The sequence below is a fragment of the Podarcis vaucheri genome (assembly GCF_965113315.1).
Source record: "Podarcis vaucheri genome assembly, chromosome: 16".
NCBI classification, from domain to species: domain Eukaryota; kingdom Metazoa; phylum Chordata; class Lepidosauria; order Squamata; family Lacertidae; genus Podarcis; species Podarcis vaucheri.
In genome coordinates, this window is record NC_138754.1 from 44,338,485 (window position 1) to 44,357,791 (window position 19,307).

A 19,307-nucleotide genomic window follows, 5' to 3' on the forward strand; every position below is an offset into this window, starting at 1 on the left:
CTGCGTGAAACGGGTCTTTTCGCTACGGCGAAGCGGGGACCCTGCTAAAAATCACAGGCGGATGAAGCCTGTGACCATGGGACTCAGTGGGCACCCTTAGCGCCCCCCAACCCACAAAGGAACCCACTAACGGGCTCCGAAGTGAAGTGGGGGAAGTGGCGCGGTGCTGTGAGTCAACTGCTATTTCCGTGGAGCGAAGCCGCATAGCCGTTGCCGGAGAGCGCTGCCTTTTTCCTGGGACAATTTGGCTTCTAAAATAAGCACTCGTGAGTACTTAAACTTTGAACAATCGGACTTTAAATAAGGACTTGCGAGCAGAAAGGAATTGGACTCAAAAATTTATTTCAATTTGGTACTGAAACGGGAAGGTCTAAACAGGAAGTCAGCCTTCCGTTTCTTTGTAGACAGAATAAAGCAAAGAAAACGTAAACTAGAGCTCAAAAAATCGCTTCTAAAGGATTGGCTTTCATCATTTAAAATTGTTGAACCCCCCTTCGGCAGCAGGAGAAGAAGGGGGATCTTTTTTGGACTGTTTAAACCTGCAGAAGTGAGTTTAAAGTAAAGTAACTTTCCACCGTCCTGATCCTGGAGCGGGGTGTCAGGACCGACGTTTGAAGCTCATTGACAAGAGACAAACGTTTTTGACAGATAGTTAAAGGAAGAGAAACATAGTGATTCCACTGATTCCTTTCACACTTTAAAGGAACAAATATTGACAAAATATCTCAAAAAGGATACTTTGTTGCAAGAACAAATAGAAGTTCTCCCCCTAGAGGGAGACCGTGAAACTGTAACTAATTCCAGGGAGCTTGCAGCTGTCTCAGATTACAATCGTGGGGATGGACTTGTGACCTTGTAGGACAATGTATTCAGAGGCTCTGTTGTGTGCTCTCTGCAAAACAAGTGCCCTACTGGAACAGTTAAGTGAGAAGATGGATTTGATGACTAATGCGGCCAGAATTTTTGAACAGGCAGTGGGAAACTATGTGGAGCCCACCCAGGAATTAGATCAGGAGTGTGTCCTGACAGAGCAGATGAGAGAAGAGGATGTTGCTGAATCTTGGGTGCCAGAGATGGAGGGAGCTGCGGCCTTGCAGGAACATGAGCTTTTGGATTTGACAAATGAACTTAGAAAAAGCCAGATTTGGAAAGATAAAGTTTGGTTTGGTTTGAAAATGGGGGGTTGGATAGACCCCCCTATGCAGGGATGTTTGGACTTTCCGAGTCTGGCAATGGGCCATGAGATGTTTGGAGCTGTGGGGGCTCTCAATTTTGGAGGGATTCTGAAACATGTTTTTAAATATCACATGGAGTTGAGTCTGGACTATGGAAAAGGGGCTGGTTTGTTGAAAAGGGTCAAAAACATCACCAAGCTGGAGTTCCCACGAGTGAAAGGAGAATATGAAGAAGAGCTGCGGAAGGGACATGGAAGAGATTTAAGGGCCTCGGATATAAGGTTACCAGGTTAATGCGCTAGATCGATGGGACAAAAAGGACTGACAAAACCCGGGACCAGGAGGAAAGGACGCTGGATGAAGATTGGATTGTTTTTATTTCTCTTCTTATTACCAGGATTGTTTTATAAAATGGATGAAATGTTAGAAAAATGTTGGAACGAAATTACTTGGCTCTAGCAAAAATGTTTAAAGAATTAGGTAAGAATATTATGGTTGTGAGAAGTCGGTAAAAGTAAGATTTAAGTTTTAAGGTTTTAAGGTTTTCTATAAGATAAGATGAAAATAGATTAAGGTAAAGTAATGACAGAATACTATGAAATATGGAAAGGATTTGCTGCGATAATTATTAACCAGGATACAAAAAAAGGGAGGAGGAGGAGGTCAAAGAAAGAAGGTAATGAGAGTTGAGGATTTGAGAATGATGGATTTATTTTTGTCTGCGGGGTATTTTTGTTTTTTGAATTTGTATTGTTTGATGTGGTTTGTTTTTTCTTTGTTTTTTCTTTTTTCTTTTTCTGCTTTGTTTTTTCTCTGTAATTCAAAAATGTTCAATAAATATCATTTTTAAAAAAAGAAAGAAAGCTATTGTCAGCTATTCCCCACAAGTGACACCTCTGCAGAACAGGGGAGGCTGGCATATACCATTGGTTCATCTAGCTCTGGAATCTCTACACGGACTGGCAGAGGCTCTTTCAGACTGATCTGTCTGGAGATTGAACCCAGAACCTTGTGTGTGCAGAGCTTGTGTTCTGCCACTGAGCTATGGCCACAGAGGCAGCCTTCCTCTGCGGATTAGAAGTTGGGGGCAACCCTCCCCACTGCCTGCATTTTCTTCATCCATTCTGGTTGGGCCCTGTTAGAAGGGGGATAATGGACTAGATGGACCCTTGGCTTTGATTCAACAAGGAGATCTTTATGTACCTTCTGAAACTGAATCTTCCATGCTTAGAATTCTATCACTGAATCCAAGTTGCTGAGGAGCAACAGCAGGTCTTGCTTTGGGGCTTCCCTTTGGGGCATCTGGGTGGCCATGGCGAGGATAGACTAGATGGGCATTTGGACTGCATCCAGCACAGCATCACTCACATTCTTAGTGCCCAAAATATCACAGTGTGAGCCACTTCAGGCATATCTGAATAGGGTGCAGGTGTCATTCCCACAACCTCCACTCCCATGGGATGCTCACCAGAGCATCAGACAGAGACCAGCCTCTCCCCCTTCCCTTTGAGCAATACCTCTGATCCAGATCCAGCCCTGCAAGCATCTGAGAAAAGACATTGAAGGTGCTCTCTCCCTCTGGCTGCTGCACCACACGGATCCTTTCCAGCAGCATTGTCTGGGCAGAGAAAAGAAAGAGAATGCCAGCATCCATCCCACTGCTTGCCACCACTCAGAGGATGCCACTCAATGGTGGTGGTGCAATTGACTTTCAAGCTTTCCTTGGTCTACTCTAGAGTTCAGGAAGCAGACAGAGACCAAAGGAGAAGATCACAAACCTTCCACTCCTCAGCTTCCTTCTGCCATTGGTGTCCCCATCTCGTCAAAACACACACACACACACAGAGAGAGAGAGAGAGAGAGAGAGAGAGAGAGAGACCACTTCCAAGGGAGGCAACAGAAGCATTACCTGGAGATGAGCAGCTGTGATGTGGCCAGTGGCGCTGAAATCCAGTGCCATGACCATGGCGAAGCGGGTGGAGGCTTTGTTGTGGCTGGTCGTCACTGTCCCAAAGGCTCTCAGCACCCTGAACATGGCCTGGATTTTCTCCACTGCAAAAATCAAGCACTCACTGTCTGTTTTCTAAACAATTTCATCGCATCCCTCCCACCTCCAGCCTGCAGACCATCATGCAATTTCCCCCAAGGAAACACCCACCATGCCCTGAATGTGCCTTTCTTAGAAACCTCGTGCCCTCCAGGCGATGCTGGACCAAGCAGCTTTGTCTGCAAGGCCAGTGGTCAGGGATGATGGAGGCCCAGAGAAAGATGTCCTGCACATGGAGGCCCCTGCCTCAAGCAAAGGCTTACCTGTGACATCACCTGCTGCCTCAAGCAAAGGCTTACCTGTGACTCGGTTGTCCATGCTCCCCACAGTGGCCACTAGGTATTCCAGGGTGTTCTGGCAGCAGGTGGTCTTGCCAGAATTGTTCCTGCCCAAGGGCATGATGGTCTGATCCTGCCGTTGCATAAGCATGCGCCAGTAGGCCCTCTGTGCCACGGAAAAAATGTGTGGGGACAGTCCATCCCGCTTGCCCTTGAATGCCTGGGAAAAGGTGAACAGAAGCAGTATGCCTGTGAGAACTTAGGAAAGACCCAGCACAGAACAAGTCATGTCTGACAAAACTCATTTCTTTTACAAGCTTGGTACACCATGGGAATGCTGTGGACATAATATATCTTGATTTGTAAGGTTTTTGACAAGGTTTCCTATGAAATTATTACAAGGAAGCTGGTAAAATGTGGGCTGAATGAGGTAACTGATAGGTGCATCTGTAGCTGGTTGACTGACTGAACCTAAAGAGAGCCCATTAATGGTTCCTCATTATCCTGGAAAAATGTTACATGTAAGATGCCACAGTATTCTGTCCTAAGCCCTTTGTTGTTTAATGTCTTTAGAATTCCTTTATCCTTCATCAAATTTGAGAGGGGAAGCTAATGCTGTAGAAGACAGATTGTAAAACTGGGCCCAAACTAATAAAATGAATTTCAACAGGAAAAATTGTAAGGTTCTGCACTTAGGCAGGAAGAACTAGATGCATAAATATAAGATGGGGTCACCTGGCTTACTAGCAATAAATGTGAAAAGGAGCTTAACATGAGTCAAAAGTGTGATGCAGCAGCCAAAAAAAAAAAAAAAAAAAAAGCTAATTCCATTGTAGGCTGCATGGCTGCATCCACAAAAATATAGTGTCCAGGTCAAGGGAAGCAACAGTACTACTCTAGTCTGCCTTGGTGAGACCACACTTGGAATACTGTGTCCAGTTCTGGGCACCTCAATTTAAATACCGCGGTTGCAGCCAGAGTGCTGAGCATGTCTGGTCAGTGGGTGGTGGCAGAGGAAGTAGGAGCAGGAGATGCAAGTGCCCAGCTGGCAGTCCAGGTCCCATGGGCAAGAACTGAGATTCTTGCATGCTCGCATCCTTGTCCTTCAGAGCAGGGAGTCAACTAGACCAGGAAGGGCCAAGTGGTGGCTCCAGATGCAGAGTCATTCCTTGAAGTAATCTTATTTGGGCCCTGATCCTTGGCAACACCATAAATTATAAATGAACGATGGTAAAACATTTCACTGTAGCTTTACAGATAAGGTGCTGGAGCAGGAGTTGTTTGCAAGTGATATGAAATATGTACAATATATTCCATACCCTCCTAGATGAAAATAGGGACATTTCTCCCTCACTCCTAACTAACCATCCTCAACCCCCCATTCTGCCCCCCCCAGAGCATCTCCTATCAGAAGAAGAGCAAGTGCCACCACCACTATACCAGTGGGACACAGCACACCCCCTCTACCATCCTGAGAGAACCACTTAATCTATTTATTTTATTTTATTTGGTAGATTTACAAAAAGAAAAACGCACACTAATAAAGAAATCTTAGAAAGGCCAAGATTAGACACAGAAGCACAAAGCATTTTTTAAAAAAGGACTTTTTGCTCTCCGCTCCCGCTTTCTTCCCACCCTGCCCTCACCCTGCTCCTCAGAGTCAGCGCATCAGGGCTGGGCCTTGGCATCTGTGGCTTCTCCTCCTCTTTGCCTGCTATCCAGCAGCCAAGGGAGGAGGCAGGCAGCGGTGACCATGAAGAAGCAGAGAGAGGCAATGGGATGCTCCCTCGCAGTGGTCACTGAGGCAGCACATCCTCCTCCCCAAGCTCAGCAGTGGTGGCACTGGCAAGGGAAACAGGGCCATTCCAGGATCAAATCAGAAGCTGGGATGGCTTTTGTAATTACAGGACTGTCCCTGGAAATGACGTTAGTATGATAACTGCAAAAAAAATGCCTAGTATTGATGTGGCCTAAAGCTGCATACACACTACATTTTAAAGCACATTCGAAGCACATTCCACCCCTCCAGGAATTCTTCGGGACTGTTGTTTATTGAGGGATGCTGGCAATTGTCTCTCGGGGGGGGGGGTAAACTGCAGTGCCCAGAATTCTTTGAGGCAAAGAATGTGCTTTAAGGTGATAAGGGTAGAAAATCTGGTGCATACTCAGTCTAAGTGGATTAAGAGGGAGTGCAGTTGTACAGCAATACTTCAAACACCTTTGCCCTTCCTTTGATTCCCCCCACCCAAAAAATGGCAGATTTCAGATGAAGGGGAAGCATGTTTCTGTACTGAAAGAACTTTAACAAAAACTTAGAAGTTCTTACAGGGGCTTTGCACTCCCCTAATCCCCACCTAAATTTCACAACAGAGAAAGTAGGCAACAGGCAAGTAGGCACTCTATACAGTACCTATCCATGCAAAGTGATCCTAAATCTCTAGATAAGTTGGGCCTCACTAGTCCAGATAGAAATCCATATTCCTGGTCGTTCTTCACACCACCTGATGACCACTGGTTGTGTTGCTGCCCAGATGGTGTTATAGGTTTGGGGGAGAGGTTTCCCCACTAAACCCTGGAAATTAATAAATGTTAGGATTTTGATTATTTGGAAAATACAAGGTGCAGAGGAATATCGAAGCAAAATGACCTCACCAGGCTAGGGCCCTGAAGAAACAATGGCCTGGACTTTGCGGGCCATTGGGAATGCAAGAGAACTGTCCTTCCCTGTTGCCCTGAGGTTTGAATAGAGACTGGTGATTTGGAAGATCACAGCCTTTGGGATGGCTGAGAAAAGCCAGAATGATCTTGGCTGGCTGGCTGAAGGCTGCCTGGGAGAGATTGCTTTGACTCCAGTGCTGCCCTGTTGTGGGGAACAAGCCCCTCTTGAGATGACCATGCTGTACTCCCTCAATGTAGATTAAAGGTGTGAATATGTGTAATTAATCCACATTTCTAAAGGCACAACAGTCTCTGCCACACCTTGATTCTCACTGGAACACGGGCCCTGGGTGAGGGTCTACAACCCTCTGGAATCTTGTCACAGCTTGGCAGAAATTGGAAGTAGCCTCCAACTTTTGCACCAATATTATCCAGCTTTTAAGACTCATTTTCTGCTGTGTGGCAGTTGCCCAGGGTGGGCTATGCAATTATTTGTGTTGACCTCTCCTCGTCACCTGGGTGTAGAAGTCACATCCACTGCTCCTGCTCATCAGTGGCATACAGCCCCTGGCAGGTGGCTCCTGAAGAAATGCAGTCCACAGGCTGATAAAGGTTTCCTCACCCCAGTGCTAAGCAGTGCAAGAACATCTCAGACAGCCCTCCTCATAAAAGCATCTGGAGATGCAGGGAGGAACGTTGTGGCTGTAGCAGCAAAAGCCACGAAAAAGTCACTTATGGTGCCATAAAGGTGCACAGAGTAAGAATAAAGCTGTCATTTAAGGTGCCACAAGCCCTTGGTTTTATTTACCACCAGTAGTACAGGGGTCTGGGGTCATAGGGGATCAAAGACTTGCTGCATCAGGGTCCCTTTCTCCAGCACCCTAGAGCCACCCAATCAACATGGAAGGGGAGCTTTTTGTCCATAGAGACAAAGTCTTCTCACCCTCTGTGCTGCTCAGAGTGATGAATCAACCACTGAGGATGGGCTCCAAGGAGAAGGTGCAAGAGAAGAACACCGAGAAGGAGTTGTTCCATGTGCTCAAAAGCTAAGTGCTTAGAACACAGAAAACGTTTTCACGAGAATGGTGTTACGTACAATGGAACTTGAAGAAAATGCAATTTAAGTCACTCTGAAAGGAGATAATGGAGCATTCCAAATGATTTGCCCATGTGCATGTCTGGAAAATAGCAGAGCTAGCTGAAAGGCAATGCATTGTTGCAATGCATCTCTAATTATTTTTATGATTGTGTAATTATAAGACTATTGTGTAATCTTAGAAGGGGGCATGGCTATGACCACCATGAAGGGTCTCTGCACTTCTGAGTGTCATTACATCACTGGTTGCCAGAGGAAAGGGCAGGTCTCCTCTGCCAGGCAATTATCCTAACTGGGTAGAGAGGTCCTTGTTAAGCGATGCCACCCCAGACTCAACCCCGTACCTTTATTGAACAAGTGGAAACAGAAGACGATGGTTCGATGGCGATCAGATCAGGACCACTGTGGGTGTAAAGCAGCTGAGACTGGTACCGGCGGTACAGAGTGTGGATGACGCTTGACTCATTCAGGCTGACTAGGGAGGCCAAGTCTTCGGCGTAGTCAAATTTTGAAGGATTGGTCTGGGGGATGAGTGTTATAAGAGCTCAACACAACGCTGCCTGCCAACCATGGTGAAATTGCTGTTCACATGAGATTGCTCCCACTCCCTCCCCCACCCCCACAATTTTAGGAGGGGAGAGGATTCTTGTGCTCAGATTCTGCTTGAGGGCTTCTCATTGGGGCATCTGGTTGGCCACTGTGAGAACAGGAAGCTGGTCCAGAAGGGCCAGCAGACTCTTCTAATGCTCTTCTTTCTTTGTGGCAGAACCGGCCTGCTCCTCTGCCTGTATTCTTTCAGACCAGCTCCCCCTCTCCTACAGACTGCCTGGGCTTCATTCAAAAGAGCTGGCAAGGGTGGGTGGGAGGCAAACAACCTCTGCTCATCATTTGCATGGTGGAATGTGCCCTCAAACTGCCCTATCACAATGGGCAACAGGATAGCGTCCTCCACCACACACCTAAGGGCATGTTTAGGAAGAAGACTGCTTGGAGGCACCCAGCACCTCCCCATCACCTTACCCTGCTTCATAGCAGGGCTAGCCCTGAAAGTCAGGGACTGTGAGGAAAGCAAGGGGACTCCTGAGGAGAAAGCCTCCCCAGTCCAGAGGCAGCCCATGTATCTGAAGTAGGCAAGGAAGGTGCCTCAGAACTAGACCAAGTAGGGATGGTTCGCTGCAGCCATGGGCTCTGCTGGAAGCTTGAGGAAGGGAGAGGCACAACAACTCACTCTCTGGACCTTTTCTTCATCCACCTCCATGATCGAGCCATCAGCTTCCACTCGGACTCGGACTGTCCCTGGAGGCAGCTCAGGAGTGCCCTCATCTGGCTTCAGTTCAGTAGCTGCCAAAGGGGGGGGGATGGAGTAGTGAGAGGGAAATGACTCTTCAAATACTTGAAGGCTCTTTGTTCTCTCCTCTTTGGCTTGGCCACAGATCAGTGGCAGTCCAAGGGCCTTTCTTGTAGACAGAAAGTCCTCAGGTTCAGTTCCCAGAGTCTTCAGGTTGGGCTGGAAATGCTCCTGCCTGACCTGGGAGAGCCACTGCTGCCAGCCAGCAAAGGCCAGCCTTCACCAACTCCATCAACTCCAACCAGCACACTGATGCTGGCTGGGGCTGATGGGAGTTATAGTTCAAGCACTCTGGAAGACAGCAGGTTGCAGAAAGCTGGTGTAGACCCAGATAGACCAGCTGTTTGACCAGCTGTGTATAAGGCAGTCTCTCAACACAGGGGCTCCCAAGGCCCAGTGGTAGAGCATCTGCCTTTCATTGCATGCAGAAGTTCCTGAGTTCAATTCCCAATGGCATATCCAGGGAGGGCTGGGAGAGGCTCATGCCTGAAACCCTGGAGAGTCACTGCTGGTCACTGTACAGAATACTGAGCTAGATGGACAAAGGGTCTGACTTGGTATAAAGCAGTTTCCCATGCTCCTAAACTCTCCCCTCCTGCCATCCTCAGGTCGTGGATAATCTCACGCAACTCTACACATTCTGCACCCAGTGGGACCATTTCTGTAGCCATTCTTTCCTGTTCCTCCTTGGTCACACCTTTTCTGCCACCACTATCCCTTTAATTGAAGGAGAAGCCTCTGCTGTAATGCACCCCTATTATCATGATCATGTGCACTATTGTGAACTGGAGCACATGCACCACCAACAAAGAGCAGCTTCCCACCTTGACATTCTCACACCCTCGTAGCTACAAAGTGTAAAGGCTGGAGAAAACCACGGCCACCTTACCAAGAATGAATCCATCTTTTTGTAGCAGCCAAACTTTCTCTGTTTCATACCAGACATCATGGTACACCTGGGTGAAGGAAGGAAGAGTGAGGAAGGGGAATAATTGTGCACAATAGTTGTGGATCATTTTTGCTTTTCATCCAAATTCATTCATCTGTCAGGGATCTCCCACAGTCAAAGTTATTCCTTCCTGATTTGGTCCAAATGTTCAAAACAATCTCAGATTTGAGATGGCTGACGATTTGACATTCAGTGAAAGAATCTTCACTTAGTGAAGAACTGAATGAATGAACCAAGGAGAGGAAACAAGCGGGATTTCTACTGCAGAAGTTCCACTTTGAAAACCAGCATAGCTGAGACAGAACTCCAAATTCCAGGGAAGAAAAAATAGCCATGCAAGGAGAAGTTAGGAATCTTTGGGAGGCCTTGTCCAGGACACATGCAGAGTGCTCTGTACTAGGTAAAACCACCAAGGGTGCAGGATGAAGCCCTTCCCCAGCAAAGGGATATACAGCTGAAACCCTAGGAAGTGGGCCCATAACACTGAATTCAGCATCAACCTCACCTTGTCCGAATCTGTGCTTTCTCCAAGTTCTTCTTTGTTTTCTCCTGCCAACACTTCCTTAATTTCCTCTGGTTTCTCCTTCATTTCTGCTACTAGAGATTCTTGATTTCCTTTTCCTCCCTTCCGAGACAGTTCCTCTTCCATTTCTCCCTGTTCCACCTTCAATTCTGCTAATACTTTCTCGGTTTCTACATGCCTCTCTTTGGGTTCTCCTGGCTGCTTCCCACTGTCTGTGGCCTTTTCTTTATTTTCTCCAAGCTCTTTCCCCTTCTCTGTAAATTTTGCCTTATTTCCTGGCTTGCTCACAGCCTCTTCCTTGGTCCTCATTTTCCAATTATCCTTTCCTGGGCTTTCAAAGTGTTTGTTCCAGAGTAAATGGCCCTTCTTTTCATGTTCTGTTCCAGACCCGGGTAGATCCTTAGCACTGCTGCTTTTGATTTGATCTGGAGCTTCAGGAACTTTAGGAGGCTGAGATGCATCCAAGTGGACCTCCTTGCCCAGTGTTGGAACTGCTGGTGCTGATTTTGGAGTGGCCAGTGCTAATTCAGGCACAGGCAGTACTGGTTGCTGGGTGTGGCCCCTCTGGGCAGTTCTCTTGAAAGGCAAAGGCTTCCTTTCTGGAATCTCAGACTCACTTTCCACTCCATGCTTCTCACCATTCAATCGTCCTTGCAGCAGCTGTCCCTTGTTGGCCATGTCCTCTCCCACTTCCAAAATGTTGGTGTCCCTGATTACAAACTGCTGCACGGGCCCGTCAACCTGCTTTCCTGGAGGCTGGGAAACAAACACACACTCAAGGACATTAGCACCAGAGGAGTCAGTCATGCCCATTTCCAAACAAAGCAGAGGGGTGTTTCCTAGAGTGCAGCAGCATCAGTTGAGACATAGTCATCTCAAGGGCCTTTCAAAGGTATTTGTGTCTGGTAGGGTTTGTTGCCTTTAAATAGGTTATATTAGATTCTTACAACATATTACAACATCATGCACACATAATAATAAAATATCCCATACCAGTCCAGAAGATGGAGTTAAGGCCATACATCCAAAATAACATCCAGATTGCATCATACTGTGAGTTCCTATCCCAGACAACCATTTGTACAGAAAGCAATATTCAGTTTATGCCAACCAAGACATTTTATAACGTGAGGGGAGCTGTCTAGTTTCATTTTGTTACTGTGTGTCTATACTGTTTGGTAGAAAGCTATACCAAACAGTTACAAAGGAGTCTTTATGCTTCAAATTTTGTGCGAATTTTTCCACAAGTGCTATTCCCATATTTTATTGGACCAGTCTGTCGAAGAAGCACACTCTGAATTCTTCCAGTATACTGTATAATTATCAGCCTGGTATTTGGACTCAGCTGGGTCCTCCTGCCAGAAATTAAGTATTTAATGGTCATTGCACACATTACACAGGGAAGACCTGGATTTGCCAACCAATGTGGGCACCTAACAGGCCACTGAAGCCAATCACTGTTCACTGCTGAGAATTCATGTCCATAGTGGGTCCATTGTGTTCTCTCTACATTTTTAGATGCACATCCAAAATGGTGGTGTGTGAAGGGACCTGGAGGCCATCTCCTTTAAAAGTTTGTGTACATCTTATTTGTGAGTTTCAGTGGAAAGTAAGACATGAATTGGCAGGGGCTAAACTAAGGCATGCCTTCTGACCTTCTCAAAGTCTGGCAAAAGCTTCCCTCTTGTAAAGGGTTTTTAGGGCATGATCCTGCTTGCCTCTCTGCTTGATAGATGTTTCAACATCAAACCAGTGTAACTGTAGCGACTGGCTGACTTATCATTTGATATGGTGGTTATGATTTTATCACTGTGAGCTACCCAGAGTAGCTATTTGGACTGGGGGGGGGGTAGGATATACATTTTAGCCATTGGCATTAATTCCCCTAAAAATTAATGCAAGGTGATGTGATGTTAGCACTACTCTACTGTAATTATTTCCTCTATTGCGCCAAAATCTAATTCAATAGCAAAACTGAATATATTTCATATTAAGGCAATACCTTTATTAGACAAATGAAAATGTAAAAAAAATAGTGTGCAAACTTTGCAGTTCCCCAGAACTCTTCATCAGGTTAGATGGCAAAAATGCAAAGTGAGGAGGGAAAGGAAGAGAAAGAAAAGGCTGCTGTTCAAGCACTTTTCTCTCCCCCATACTTTGATGATGATAATATTACTATTAATATTAATAATATTTCTATACTGTCCTTCACTCAAGGATCACAGGGCAGTTTACAATATAAAAACACAAACATTTATACCATAATAACAAACAATCACACACACACGCGCGCACACACACACCACACACAGTTTAAAAGGCCATAGATTGTTTAATCAGCCAAAGGCCTGGAAAAAGATATTTAACAAAGGTGCCAGGCGAGCCATTTAAGGCTCTATAGGTCAAACTAGCACTTTGAATTGGAAACTAAGTGGTAGCCAGTGCAGTCAGCCCAGGGGTGGTGTGAGATGCTAGTCTTTCTTTTCCTTTTCCTTTTTTCTTTCTAGTTTGGTGAAGTATTTTGGGGGACTCAAAAGCTTATACACCATTTTGTGACATTTCTGTTGGCTGCATAATAAAAATATTGGCCCAATATCTTTTGATTTTTGTCCTTAGGTGCCAATACCTTTACATTTCAGACAGCAATTGTCAGTCTGTATTACTTCTCAAGTGTTGGGTTTGGAATAATTGTCCAAATCTATTCAATTGTTTTCATTTACCATTTATCCATTTGCCTTGGGGGGGAAGTAGATTATCACCTAACTAATGCATAAATATGGACAGGCCCAAGGATTCAGCAGTGCAGAGACTGCAGCTGAATGTTTGAATTCTCAGTGTTGTTTTCTTACTCACATCTTCTTTGGAAATTAATTTCTCTTTTAATTTTGCTTCTTTGGACTCCTTTTCTGTTTCCCGCACAAGTTGCTTGATGAAGCCTCCGGGAATGACCGAGAAAAGTGGGGGTGGCGAGGTGGGTGGGGGGCTGCGGTCTTCTTCCCTAATCTGTATACACAAGCAAAAATGGAGTTATTGTACAGCGCTGGCAAAGGCATTCCACAGAACCCTCTGCCACAAGGGCCACAGACCACACTAGCCAATTACACCCATCTGCTGCTTCTCTGTCAGGATTTTGAAAAGGGAAATAAAATCTGCTCTCACTGAAGATTTCCTAAGAGGAGCTACAAGGACAGAAAAGATGCTCAAAGGAAACCAAACTGTGGCAGCGCAGGGATGAAATTGGCACATGCAAACCCTGTAAAGAAACTTTGGCAGCAGGTGGGCATTTGGGTTCAAGAGGGAAAAGGATGGTGAAAAGGATACTTTTCCATGCTGCACGCATAACCATTTCTTTCCTCCCATGCACACAGGTTGCAAATTTTAAAGCAATGCAAGGACCTGCCAGCCCATTAGACCAGAGGTAATGTGGGATGACTGGGCACATCTCCTTTTTCAAATTGCCTTCAATTCTGGGGAGGCAGGGAGGGTTAGAATCAGCCTCCCGGCAAATACAGGAGGAGTCTTCTAAGCAGAGAAGCCCGGAAGAAGAAACCAAAAGCAGCAGAATTCTATATGGAAAGGAAAAATCTAAAATTAAATTAAATTGTGCTGGTGATAAGCTATTTAGTATTGGGCATGGGTTAGCCACAGCAACAGGGAACCAGGAGACATTTGCAGTGCTTTCATTGGGTTTGTAAAGGCCTGGATTTCAAGGAGAGGGCAAAGCTCCTCCCTCATGCCATAGGCTCCAATCTCTCTGCATGCAGAAGGGCTAACAGTGTGGTAGGGGAATGGCACTTTCCTTTTGTTCCCACAGAGCCAGACGTGATGAGATGGCCATGCTGATGTGGTGAGGGTGGCTCAGAGGTTATGGTGCTTCAAAAGATGAGACACAAGGAATGATGCTTTATGGAGATGAGGACACTGGCCTGCCTCAGGACCAGAAACACACATAGTGCAAGGAAGAAAGAGAGAGAGAAAGACTTTTCAGACATCTGCAAACACAACCATTTCATTCACTCTACAGGGTTGTTGTTTTTTTCTTGGGTGAGGCGAGAGACTCTGGGTAGAACCTGAATTGTTCAGTTTTTACATCCTACCATAGCCCCAGGTCATAGTACAATGTGAGTCACAATACAGCACAGAGTAAAATATAAAACCAAACAAAATAATACTATGCAGTCATTATAAAAACAGCATGACCACACTTACTTTTCATTTGCTTTTTCCAGGCATAATTCAGGATTTAAAGCTCACAGTCTGAGCACCCTTTTTGTTTTTTGCTCCAGAGCTTTCCCCACAAAACCCCACTCTTTAAAGCTCAGTCAGAGCAAACCTGAATTGATGTTTGTTCTGATTCAGCTTTAAAGAACAGGTTTTCATGGGGAAAGCCCAGGGCAAAAAGTGTGTGTGTGTGTGTGTGTGTGTGTGTGTGCGCGCGATCAGGTAGTGGGCCTGGGCAAATAAATATGTTTTTACTGAAAAAATAAAAGACTTTTACATATCTATGTGATGACACAGGGTGCAGCTTGCACCCCAAGAGGGAATGAAAATAAGCCAAGCAGGCAACCCAACCCTTCTTTGTCTTCACTTCACCACTGCAACAAAGTTGATCTCTCTGTTTTCAATGCAAAACCTTTAATCTATACTCATTAGCTTTGACTATTAAGAGAACACATGCACAAGACAAAAACTAGCAGTAGCACTCTCCTCTCTTATTCTTAAGACAGGTCATTTTTTAATGCAGCTCAGCTGAGACATTCATCCCATTACCAAATGAAGAACCTGGATATCATGGAAAGCAGCAGCTGGTGAAGGCTGTGATTTGGAATGGAACCAGGACTATACAGACATTTATTTAGTTAATAAAGTTATACGCCACCTGTCAGGGCAAAACAGCCTCTTGCAAGGCAGCGAACGCCATCCTGAGCTATCCTGTCCCCACCCATTTGCAGACACAATGGAATGTTGATATAAATTCACTGAACACTAGAATACCAAAACTCAATATAAAAACATTGAGAAGGTTATACTGAAAACAGTGTAAACCTAGTTTGCATTATACTTGAACATAGGAAATTCTAAGCTCTGAACAGGTAAGATGCATCCCCTTTATTATATCAATGCTATGCTATAATGTGTGTCAAACCTTATAATGAAAAAAATGTTTCATTTGCTATAAATACAAATAAATACCGTATTTTTCCATGTATAAGAAAATGTTTTTTTATTATAGAAAAATCTAAAAAATGGGGGCACATCTTATACACGGATAGTGCAGAGGGGGTACGAGCGACTAGTGTTAGCCGCGAGCATGAGTTTGTAAGTGGCAAGTCGTGGCTGCAGCAAGGCCTGCTAGCGATTGACTGCTGCAGCGGCGATTGGGTGGGTGATTGGTGGCTGTATCTTATACACGGGTGCATGTTATACACAGAAAAATACGGTACCTTGTTTTTGAAAGAAGGACACTGACAGTGCTCTCCTGTCTTACCCATTCCCAGCTTTCAGACCCAAAAGCAAGACAGGCAAATTATGACTATAGGGAGATGGGTAAAGAGTCCCTCTCACTGGGGTTCTAGTCTGGATCAGGGCCCTCACACTGGCAACAAGTACTTTTAAAAAACAGATTATCATGGATGAAAATAAAGCTGCAGATGACTCAGTAATGAACCTTATCAGTTCCTTGGCAGACTCCTTTCATTCTTCTGTCCAACTGAAGATAAATAAGCAATTATACTTCCAATTAAATTAAATTCCAAGTCCTCTTAGCATTATTCAGTTCACTCCGTAAATAATAAAGGATGGGGAAGAGTCAGCTCTAGGTTTCCATTGTAAACTTTTTGGAAATAGAGCTTCCCTCCCTTTTTCCATTTTTTTACACACACAAAATTATAAAGGAGATGGGGCAAATCTCATATGAGGAAAGTTTGCAGTGTTTGGGACTTTTTAATTTAGAGAAAAGGCAAGTAAGAGACAACAGGATAGAAGCTTATAAAATTATTGTGGGGATGATTAGGGAGGCAGGAGAGGATATATTATTTAATGATATCCTTCCTAACTTGCGCTAGCAAGTTCCATATTCTAGCAGAGTTCCAAACATCCCCCTTTTTAAATTACGCAGCAATCAGCTTGTTGCTGACTCATCTGAGTCTTACTATTAAAGATTCCTTCCTGGTAAAATCCCTTCTAAAAAGGAATAAACACAAGAATCTGATTAATGCTAATATAAAAGTAGTTTACTCAGATTCATTCAGGTTCACAGACATATCCCTGAAGGCAGAATTAGGTTACATAACAACTAGAACTATTCCATAAAGAAGTTAGTCCCAAGTGACTACGACTAAGCAGTCACTTCTCCAAACACACAGCAACATACAAAATAGAGAAGACAAACTGATCTGAACATGGAGGCCGTGGGCTCCTCTATGCTAGTACAATAGACCTCACCCTCTTCAAGTCTGTCCCAGCTCAGGAGGAAATAGGAAGTCTTCTCCTGAGTGGGACAAAACATCCCCTGAAATGTCCACTGTAGAGACTTCCGGTCGGCATTTCCCTCCGAGCTCTGGAGGGAGTCTGCTCTACGAGTTCGGGTCTGACCACTACGGCGAAGCGGGGACCCCCAAAAATCACAGGCACAGAAGCCTGTGAACAAGGAGACTTGGTGGGCACCTTTGCGCCCCCCGAAACCGCGAGGGAACCTTTTTAAAGGCTCCGGAGCGGCAGCGGGTGTGTGGCGCGGTGCTGAGAGTCATCACCCAGCCCGTGGAGCGAAGCCGCGTCGCCATGGTCGGAGAGCGCTGATTCCTTCCTGAAATTCGGATTGAAAATAACTACCCGTGAGTAGGATTTAAAGATCTATTGGGATTTACAAATAATTTAAAGACAATTTGGCCGGAAACGGGAAAGGCATAAAATAAGGAAGTCTGCCTTTCCGGACTGTAGAAAGCTTAAAGCAAAGGAAGTGTAAAGCTGCAATTTGAGAAGATTATTTGGAAACGAGCAAACTTGACATTGAAATTGAAATTCCCCCTCTTGCAGGCAGGAGCAGAGGGGGAAGAAGGTGGATTTTTGAGTGCCTGTATGAAAGGAATTATTGAGAAATTTTATCAGTCACACTTCTGTGAAGTCTCTCAGCCCCACTCACCTCACAGAGTGTTTGTTGTGGGGGAGGAAGGGAAAGGAGAATGTTAGCCGCTTTGAGACTCCTGAAGGGGAGTGAAAGGCGGGATATCAAATCCAAACTCTTCTTCTTCTTCTTCTTCTTCTTATCAGCTGTCCTAAAACCCTGGGAACGGACTGCCTGAATAGTGGAAACAGAGCTGTCACTTTGTTAAAAGAAACTCCTTTGGTTGGATACTTAATCTGACTTTGGGAAAGTTACAAATCTCTGGACTGTTAAGTGAAACCAATTTGGAAACTGTTATAGTAAATTCCTTCCTTTGATGATGTTGGGACTTTATTAAAGGGACAGTTTGTTGTAAGAGCCTTGGAGACTTCTCCCTCTAGAGGAGGCTATTGAAACAGTTGCAACTTGGACTAAGTACTGGAAATTTCCACTTGAAAACAATCTACAAGTGTGGGAACGACCTTGGCTAGATGTGAGAGTGTTATGGCTTATGACAGAACTACTAGATCTGGTAAACAATACACGACCAGCACTTCACACCAGCGAAGGGCTTCAGTTTCAAGTACAGTAACAGTTGTAGCTGGACAGACAAAAGCAAAAATAATGTCATCTGACCCTGTGGCACAAGCTCTATGTAAGATAAATGAGTCTTTGGAATTCCTGACAAAACAAGGTGCGGAAAACAGTAAACAACTGGCAGAGGTCTCAGCAAAGCTTGATTTGAACACGCAAAGTGTTAATGAACTGGGGAAGAGGGTGACCTCAAACACAGAGACTATTAAAAAACTTTTAGAGGACTCTGCCACAACTTGAAAGATTGCAGAAGAAGCTAAGGCTACTGCAGATGCTACTCAGGAAAAGATAACACCAGTCTGTAAAAAGTTAGAAGAGGATGAGTTGGCTTTGTCTATGCTCGAATTGCAAAGAAAGGAGAGAAATTTGAGATTAAGAGCAGTGCCTGAAAGTGAGAAAGATAACTTGGTGGACTTCCTTACAAAAGAATTTTTGGATTTTTGGCAGCAGGAGTTAGAGAAGGAAGAATTCAAGATAGTGGCTGCTTTTAGACTGGGCAGAAGACAAAATAGAAAAAAGCCAAGGGACTGCTTGATAACTTTAAGATCTAAAGAAGAAAGAGACAAAATACTGAATTTGCACTTTCAAAGAACTTTGGAAATTGAAAATTCCTTTGTGGAGATTTTTAAAGACATACCTAAGCACATCTTGGATGCAAGAACTTACTACAAAGACCTGGTTGATCTACTGAGAAAGAACAGAATACTCTTCAGGTGGGGATTTCCTCAAGGCTTATCTTTCAAATATAAGGAAAGGAAAACAAAAATAAGATCTGTGCAAGATAAAGAGCAATTCTTACGAGATAACGAGGAAGATCTCTTGAAAGAGGTGGTCGAAGTGGAACCAACCCCAGCAGTAAAGGAAATAACAGACATTCTAAATTTAACATTTGGACTGAAATCACCGACGGAAGACGAACAACTACTTGGAGCAGTTGGAGGGGAGTTGCAGAAGTTGCAGAGCAGGATGGCTCTGCAACTTCTAAGCTGGAATTGTAATGGTTTGAACCTTCCCCGAAAAAGGAGAAATGTTTTTCATATATTGAAAAAGGAGCAATTGGACTTGATTTGTTTACAAGAAACACATGTGACAAGGTTGCACAGGAAACTACTCATCAATAAAAGATTAGGACAAGAATTTATTTCATCTGACAAAGTTAAGAAAAGAGGAGTGGTAATCTATGCAAAGGAAAAATTATCTCCGAAATTGATGTTTAAAGATGAACAAGGAAGATTTTTGGCAATTGAAATTCAAGTTCAAGGAGAAATTTTTTTGATATTAGGAATTTATGCACCAAATGAAGGGAAGTCGGAATTTTTTAAGAAGTTGCATGAGATCTTACTGGATTATTTGGATTACAATTTAATTTTGATGGGAGACATGAATGGAGTAGTATCTACGAATATGGACAAGGCACAAAGACAGGTTGTCTCTAAAGATGGAAGATTACCAAAGACCTTTTTTGAAATGACTGAGAATATGGACCTGATTCACATTTGGAGAACAAAGAACCCTCTCGAGAGGGAGGGAACTTTCT

At 44.4% G+C, this 19,307-nt stretch overlaps 1 protein-coding gene across 1 annotated transcript in view; it reads right to left on the reverse strand.

Annotated features, from left to right (window-relative positions):
- The window catches only part of MYO18B (myosin XVIIIB), a 330,944-nt gene that overhangs the window by 274,982 nt on the left and 36,655 nt on the right, over nucleotides 1-19,307 (reverse strand). Inside the window, exons 2-10 of the mRNA XM_082204380.1 lie at nucleotides 13,874-14,000; nucleotides 12,928-13,077; nucleotides 10,057-10,830; nucleotides 9,492-9,558; nucleotides 8,483-8,595; nucleotides 7,599-7,775; nucleotides 3,522-3,720; nucleotides 3,085-3,227; nucleotides 2,693-2,793 (exon numbers count right to left, since the gene is read on the reverse strand). Coding sequence (XP_082060506.1) covers nucleotides 2,693-2,793; nucleotides 3,085-3,227; nucleotides 3,522-3,720; nucleotides 7,599-7,775; nucleotides 8,483-8,595; nucleotides 9,492-9,558; nucleotides 10,057-10,830; nucleotides 12,928-13,077; nucleotides 13,874-13,912 — 1,763 coding nt within the window. The 5' untranslated portion in view covers nucleotides 13,913-14,000. The remainder of the gene's footprint in view (nucleotides 1-2,692; nucleotides 2,794-3,084; nucleotides 3,228-3,521; nucleotides 3,721-7,598; nucleotides 7,776-8,482; nucleotides 8,596-9,491; nucleotides 9,559-10,056; nucleotides 10,831-12,927; nucleotides 13,078-13,873; nucleotides 14,001-19,307) is intronic.